The sequence below is a fragment of the Tupaia chinensis genome, unplaced genomic scaffold (genome assembly GCF_000334495.1).
Source record: "Tupaia chinensis unplaced genomic scaffold, TupChi_1.0 Scaffold145870_1, whole genome shotgun sequence".
In the NCBI taxonomy this organism is placed as follows: Eukaryota; Metazoa; Chordata; class Mammalia; order Scandentia; family Tupaiidae; genus Tupaia; species Tupaia belangeri.
This window is the reverse complement of record NW_006205727.1, coordinates 5445444-5453417: the sequence shown is the minus strand read 5'-3', so window position 1 is coordinate 5453417 and position 7974 is coordinate 5445444. Positions and strand designations below refer to the sequence as shown.

Here is a 7974-nt window from a genome sequence, read left to right as displayed (position 1 = left end):
ACAAACACACAGGCACGACATCTGGCCTCAGGGAACTTCCACTCTCGTGCAGGAGACAGACAGCAGCAAGTAAGCAAGTAAAGGAATGAGTATATATCTTATTATGCTTCATGATAAGCCCTAAGAAGGAAATGAACTGGGTGCAGCAATAGAGAATAACGAGGTAGAACTTCCTTAGGGGAGGCCTGCCTAAGAGGGTGACATTGAAGCATTTTCTCACCTCCTGGACTGGAAGAGAGCCCACAGAGCCTTTTGAGCCATGCCTGGGAACTCCTTGGATCCTGGTAGGGGACCTGGGCTGAGCACTGGCTGAGGTTTGATGCTGAATCGCTAGCCTCTCACCTGGCATGGAAGACAGCAGCTTCCTCTCCTCTAGCAGTCCCCACAGGCTGGCAGAGGGGGTGAGAAGGGAGAGCCCAACATGGCTGAACAGGCCCATACTGAACATAGGAGAGGCAGCCTCTCTCCAGAAGCTCTCAAGCCCCGCCCCATTCCTGACCCTCCTGCTTCACCTTCCTCCCACCTCATTCTTTTCCTCCCCACCTCCCCACCCTGGGAACAACTGTGCCAAGTCCCTCCCTCTAGGTCTAGCCTGGTTGCCTCTGATTACTGGGGTTCATTTACCTGTCTCTGGAGTTACCCAGGAGAGAGGAGCTCAAGGCTTGAAGAGTCCTGGGCCCTGGAAGAGAGGACGGAATCAGAAAGAAGGCTGGGACCAGGACCAAAGAGGGCAGGCCTCAAGAGAGAGTGGAGGCTGGCCGAGCAGGGCCCAGGATAGGAGAGGGTGCAGAGAAGACCTGAGCCCAGATAGTGTTGGCTGGGTTCTCCAGAGCCTCTCCTGGGTCCTTGGAATCCTCTCCTCAAAATGGGTAAGACTTTGACACCAGAGAGGCAGAGTGGTGGTGTTCAAGGCACCTGCTCTCATCAGCTGAAAGGAAATGCCCCCTTTGCTCCACCTGCAGCCCTGTCCCTTCGGCCAGCTCTCAAGAGGTTAACTTCCACATCAGCAACTTGGGTATGAAGTGTCTGCTCTAGGCCTGCAGCCCAAGATCCTCTCACCTTCAGCCCCTTGTCTGTGGAAGGTTTTCTCCAGGGCACCTGGAGCGGAACTTTGGGCTGTAGGAAGGTGCAGCCCATTCCTTAGAGGCCTGAGTATTCGAGAAGCCTTGACTCAAGTCAGGGGAGGGCAGTCTGCTTTCCTCCATCGCGCACTGACTGCCAAGGCTGAGTTCCACCCTGAGCCTCTCTCCAGGCCCTGAGTGCTCTCATCCTGGACCCGTGTGCCTCCTAGGCCTCCCCTGCCCAAGCTCGTCAGTGCCCCCAGAGGGATGGGGAGGGGACTTCTCCTAATGAGGAGGGCTCTGGCTTAAGCTCACCATCCCCACCCTGTCTTCATGCCACTTCCTTTTTCCCATGCTGCCTGCAGGGATTGGAAACCCTGATGGTCAAAAACAGTGGGTCTTCAGGGCCAGCCTTACACCCTGGAGATAACAAAGGGAACCCCACTGTCTTTAGTTCAGCTTCAGTTTTGCCAGGGCCCATTCCTAGGAACCTAGCTTTGACTCCTGCAGTAACCCCCAGCCCAGAGATTCCAGCCCCCTCTCCCATCCCCCAGGATGGCAGGGAGAAGCAGAACAGGCTGGGAGTTACAGGTTCGGAAAGAGTCTGGGGTGGGGGAATTTGGTGACTGGGCTGTAACCGCCTTGTTTTGTTTGCCCCACAAACCTGCACGTCCCGGGCATCTGCTGCGCCCTCTGGGCCGTTCAGGTTGTAGAACTGCTCTCAGAATGACAGACTGGTGGCACCCGGTTGGGGCAGAGGTGGGGGTGAAGGGGGGAGCCCCAGGCAAGGGGGAGCTGGAGGGTTAAAAATAGCAACAGCCGGGTTTCGGTTAGCAAATGTGGAGGCGGGGAGCTGGAGGCGGGGCGGGCACAGGCGATGTTTGCCCACAGCACAGGGCTGTGCTTCCCCTGGTCCCGGGGAGTGAGTCACAGAAGCTGCCGAGGTGCTGGCACAGCACTCCCACCCCCTCGGGCCGGGAGAGGGGCTGGGCACAGGCGTCAGTCACCCCAAGGTTCACCCCTAGGGTTCTAGAGCTAAAGAAGGGCAGGACTCTGCCTTCTACTCCATTAGGGCCATCTTGAGAGCTAGCCAGCATGATTGTGATGTGGGGGCAGAAATGTGTCCTTCCGAGGCCAAAGACCTGGGTTTAAATCCCAGCCAAATGGCTGGGAAACCTTGTCCAAGGATGCTGAGCGCTCTGAATCTTGGTTTCATGGTCTAAAAAAAAATTGCTGGAGCTTGCCATGAGAGAGACAGAGAGAGAAAGAAAGAGAGAGGAAAGTGAGAAAGCTCTCCCCGTGGAGAATAGTTATGCTGCAATACCTTCTCCATCTCTCCCTCCTTTTGGGATTTTTAGGCATGCACGCACATGTGCCTGGCATGTTTTTCAAGCCACTAGCTCTGGAACTCAGACTGCACGATTGACGACCGTGTAGGGTCCAGCTGTTCTAACCACCATGTCTCAAGCTGACTCAGTTTCTTAGTCTTTCAAGCAGGATTTTGATATGCATATGTAAACAATTGGTAGATTCTAAAACACCCTACATATGTTAGTGATCACCTTAGGCCCTTCCATGCCCATTGCAAAGCCTGGCACAAGGCTCTTCCTGTAAAGATCGAAAGGGAGGATTGGGTGGCCTTGGTAGAAACTCTGACTCTCCTGCAAGCACTTAAGTGTGCCGCTGGACACATTGCTTTCTGTGCCTCAGTTTCTGTATCTATAATGTGAGAATAATTAATAATTCTGACCTTATGGAGCTGTTATAAACATTAAAAGAGATAATGTAAGTAAAGTTAGCTCTGTGCTTGGTATGAAGTTGGTGCATACTGAATATTCATCATTATTAATGTTATTGCTCATATTTTGAAGGTCAGGGAATGTTGAGGACATGAACAGAAACTGGGCCCAGCCCCAGTTCACAGAAAAATTCAGGCCAAATTCTCTGTTCCAGATTTCTCCACCCATAAGGGCCTGGAACAGCAGGAGTCTGTAGCCAGAAGTCACAGGGTGGACCCCTGCTTCTCTCATTCACTCCACCTCCCCTAGCCTTATCCAGTGAGGCAGGGCGTTAGGGGGATGGACGGGTGGGAGAACTCAGATCCTTGCAGCCAGCTGGGCCTCAGGAGGGGCTGCCATGCCAGCCTGGGGAGGGTCTGGAACAGGGCCAGCCCTGAGGGCCCCAGTGTGGAGTACCTTGCCAGGATCTGTTGGGGTGACCTTTATTTTAGCTCCTCCCTGGCAGCTCTTAAGAGGAACATGAGGCAGAGGAGGGGTGGGCAGGTCAGTGATGTCAGCAGTGAGTATTCCCAGCACAGCAGCCCTGGAAGAGGCATGAGGCATTTTTTTTTCAGGAAATGATCATTATTCAACTGACAGGCATTCATTGAGTAAGTCCTGACTTTGTGCCCAGTCCCGTGCTAGGCCCTCAGTGTGATTCAGGAGAGGCAGATGACGCTAGGTTGTGGGCAACGTGGAAGCTTAGAGGATACAGGATGCAAAAATATGTGGATGCAACCAGAGTCCCGTGGCCTGGTTCTCAGGGCACTAGAGTTGCCTCTTGCGTTTGCTACCCATGGCCTGTACCAACTGTGTGTGCATGTGTCGCCCTGTTATTATTGAGGCAGTTTGTGTGCATTGTAGATAATCAGGCCATGCAGACAAGCCATCACAGACCCATCTCTCGGGGATCACTGCCATGGACTCTCAGTGCATAGCTTTCCATTTCCTTATATGCTTATAAGTTGTACTTTTTTTACCAAAATGAGATCATGCTGCATATGCTGTTTCTTCAGTCAGTGATGTCCACCTTCCAGTACAATAACTGTTCATCTCATCAAATTTCCAGTGGGCCCGAAATTGCTCTCTAGCCACTTTGTCTCAATCAGTGCCCAGGCCCCTGCGTTTGTCCGTGGTATTCCTTGAAAGCTGTGTCCAGCCCCTTACCTCCAGATTTGTGATTGGAAAAGCCCCTGGCAACCAAGTCTGCAGGGCGAACCCTGTTTCTCTCATTCACTCCACCTCCCCCTGCCTTGTCCTACTCTTCTGGACCCAAAGAGGGTCCACCCCGTGAGTCTCTAGGGCAGAGACTACAAAGGCAATTAAATCACCTGGAGAATCTGCTATCTTCTAAAATAACAGGCCAATGAACAGGGGTGCTAGGGCGTTTGCTGTTATGATGCAGTACCCTGCCAGTGCCAGTGTTCATAGCATGTCTCTGTTCACAGACTTACATCCGAGATGCCCGAGTATGCTTAGTTCTTACTCCCAGGCCCTGGATCAGGCTAGTGGCCCCTGCTGTCCCCTGCCTAGGTCCAGGGGTATGACGACTATCCAGCTGTGTTCCTAGTGCCCAGAAGCCTGCCCTACAGACCGGTGCTCCCTTTTCCACCTCTCCACCTGCCCCAGGCAGGCTCCATGCGAGGCTAGGGATTGAGAGACCACCTCTTCCTAAGGGAATGCACTCCCGAGTCCCACTCCTAGGATTCTTTGGGTGACTGGCTCTGGTTATGCAACCCGCATTTTGTACAGGGCTTGACAGCTTCCAGAGTGCTCACACAGCGTTTGATCCTCCACGGCAGCCCTGGGAGGTTTGCTTGTTTAGTTGTGCCCTGTTGGAGGCAGCTTACAGGAAACACAATAAAATGGTAAAATGCACACTTAAAAAGCAGGGAAAATATAAGATGAAAAAGGAAGTGAAGATGGGGGGTGGGCTCCTGGAGACGAAAGACATGTGAAGGACACAGGGCCGAGATTATTATCTCCATTTTTATTTTATTGTTGCTGTGTTCTGGATGGAGCACAGCACACTTTGTAGGAACGTGCTGGTCCCGGGAGTCACCTCCAAGGACCACACTCCATGCTAGGGCCCTTGGGTAGCCTCCCCTCACCACCTGCTAGGAGGTGGGCTGAACTAGCCATACACACCAGTGTACTGATGATGAGCTTAGGTCCTGGAGCCCCACAGCCCCGCTTGCCATCTGCATGACCTCAAGGATTGCAGGGTTCATAACCTCTGAGGTTACAGGCCATTTGTAAAATAAGGATAGCATCAGTATCCATCCTGCAGGGTTGCACGAGGTCCTGCGGGTAATGCTCAGCGCAGTTCCTGGCGCACGGCAGGCATTACCTCATGGTGGTTGATCTTTAGTGGTATTATTGATCATTTGAATAATAATAATAATTATTATTCATAGTGTAACTTAAAGGTTTCCTGCCTTTCCTGAAAAGTTTTTCAGGGATGGGCTGAGTGGCCTTCTGGCATAGGCAGAGGTGGCGGGGCAGGCACATCTGGTGTGCAGTGTAGCTAGGAGAGGATACTCCGTGGGCATGGGGTACACAGGAAGGTGGGGTCTGGCCAAAGAGGTCCCTGGAGTCGCAAGGACACATGGGGAGCAAGGGAGACCTCAGAGGGGAGACCTCATGTGTGTGAGACCTTAGAGAGAAGGTGCCATCAGAGAGACAGCCCCAGGGCGGTGGCGGTGTTTCCTGTTGGGGCAAGAGTTGGCCCTTGAGAAAGACTAGCTGACTCGGACTGGCTGCTTAGAGGGAGCAGCTGGCCAAGTGAGCTCCAGGGGGGCCCCAGGTGAGGGGGAGAGACGGAGGCAGAAGTTGACAGAGCCTAAATTCTTATCCCCATGTGACAGGTGGGGCCTCAAATCTCGCCTACTCTGGATGTTTTGCTTATGGTAGGGAAGGTAGTGGTTAGACAGCACAGTGAACTTCCTATCTCAATATTGGAGATGTTGCAGCAAAGAAATGAGGGTGAATATGGAACGCCATCTTTGAGGGCTCTCAGGACCTGAGAAATCTGGGGCAGTCTGGATGAGGGGAGCCTGCCTGCTCAGGAGTTCCCTAAGTGGGCAGGGCAGGGCAGAAGCCAGATAAGCCTCAAGGAGAAGGCAATGGGTGACAGGAAGTAGATGTAGGCTCCACAGGTCTGCCACCCTGAGGAAGTAGCTTCACAATGGGTGTGAGGGGAAGGCTGCGCGATGGTTTGAGGGGCACTGGGAGGTGAGCTGGGCTTGACGAACTGCCCATTTATCTTTGCCAGAGAACAGTGAGACAGGAACCAACAGCCACATGCAACTCAGACTGGCCCAGTTCCCCCTGCCTTAGGGTTCAGCCAGGTCTTCATCCACGAAGAGAGACCACTGGAGAAAGTTGAGATGGGTGGAATAGGGGATCGCGATAGGGAACAAGGAGCCAGGGAGGACGCTTTCCCACCCCCGGGGAGCCCAAACTGGTGCTGCTATGGTTACGTCTACTTCCTGTTTGATTCATCTCAAACACCAGAAATGGGGGGGGCCCTGGCTCCCAGCTTGGGCCACCGCTGAGTGGGGCTGTTTACAACAGACGCATGTGGGATTCCCAGAAAGAGACTCCAAACCGGACATCCTGCGGCTGCAAAATACCCAGGTGTTAAGAGCTAAAAATAGCTGCCACAGGGCCCCAGCAGCCCAGAGGTGGCGGCGTGAAAGGGGCATGCTCCCTGCGGAGGCAAGAGGGCCGGCCCTTGGGCCCTCACAGCTGCTGAGCCTGCAGAACTCCTTGGTCCCCTTGCCTTGCACCTTCGGGAGGCTTTTGCTGGGCTGGCCAGTATCCCTGGCTGCCTACCTACCAGCTGAACCTCTGCCCTGATGACGGCTGACCTTTTGTCTGCACAGGGGAATCTATGCTGTGTGGTTCAGGACATTAATAAGAGGGCCCTGGGGGAACTTGGAGCTTCTGAAGAAAGCTTGAGGCAGCGAAAGCTGATGGTCCTCTAAGACCTAACCCATGCCCTGCCCCCTCGTTCCTAGCACGCAGTCTAATCATTACTTGGTTTCTAAGGAGTCAGCAGTTGCTACAAGTGATTCTTGAGGGTTGTCCTCATGTGTGCCTGAAGCTAGAATGGGCAGATCTGCCACGCTGTAGTGGGTCTGGGGTGTGCCGCTGGCAGGGGTCTCTGTGGCGCTGTGTGATTTTCTGGTCTTTCTCCATGCCCATCTGGGCCCTCATTAGTCCTGGACCACTGGCCTGTGGTGAGTGGAAATGGCGGAAGGAATAGTGGAATGTACGGGTTGCAAGCTCAGCCACTCTGTTATGTGGCCTCAGACCAGCTATTTAATACTGCTGGGTCTCAGATCATCTATCTAATGGGAGTGAAAACAGTTACTATCTCGTAGATTTGCCAAGAGAGGCAGATAAGTCAGCAAACGTAAGACACTGAGAACCACTCCTGGCACAAAAAAAAAGGGTTAGTTTACAAAAGTTCAGGTGGAAGAGAAAGGGAAGAGACAGTTGGGAGAGGTAAGGGGTAAGAGGTGGAGCAGGGTGATGCATGTGGGAGAAAACAGCCTATGGTGAAGGAGGGAGGAAGAGTTGGAACTAGACACTGAAATGCCAATGCCAGGGAGGGAGGCTGCAGACAAGTTCAGAAGGCAAACAGTAAAATCACCACCATTGGGCCAATAGGTGGGGTGGTGGTTAAGGTGCTGGATTCCACATAACTCATTGCATAGTTCAAGTCCCAGACCTCCAGACCTGGAGGCTTGAAAATTCACGCTGGGTGCATGTGCGTGTATGGCCAAAATCCCAGGAAGAGAATGGAGAGGAAGGGATTGCAGCATGGCCATCCCCCGGAGGGTGGTTTCTCACTTTCCCTCTTCTTCTCTGTCTCTCTCCTGTGAGAGCATGCGCCCTATAGCAAACTAAAAAAAAAAAAAAAAAGAAACTGCCATTGAGAAAGCATCTCCCGTGTGCTGGATGCTTAACACACAGCACTGTGATCTCAAGTAACCCCCTCAAGGTGTGTATATATATATATATATATATTTTTTTTTTAGGTTTTTGCCATGGGGCGTGTGCACTTGCCAGAGAGAGAGAGAGAGAGAGAGAGAGACAGAGAGGGAGAGTGAGACACCACCCCCCAG

General features: G+C 52.9%; 1 protein-coding gene across 7 annotated transcripts in view; it reads left to right on the top strand.

The window, feature by feature from the left end:
- Positions 1-723: 723 nt before the first annotated feature.
- The window catches only part of HDAC7 (histone deacetylase 7), a 38355-nt gene continuing 31104 nt past the window's right edge, over positions 724-7974 (top strand). For 2 of the 7 annotated variants that reach the window (XM_027768320.1, XM_027768323.1), the window contains exon 1: positions 740-869. In XM_027768320.1, coding sequence (XP_027624121.1) covers positions 866-869 — 4 coding nt within the window. In that variant the 5' untranslated portion in view covers positions 740-865. Of the gene's footprint in view, positions 870-7974 lie in introns of all 7 variants that reach the window. The other 5 variants (XM_027768324.1, XM_027768322.1, XM_027768318.1 and 2 more) reach the window with 5 other exon arrangements.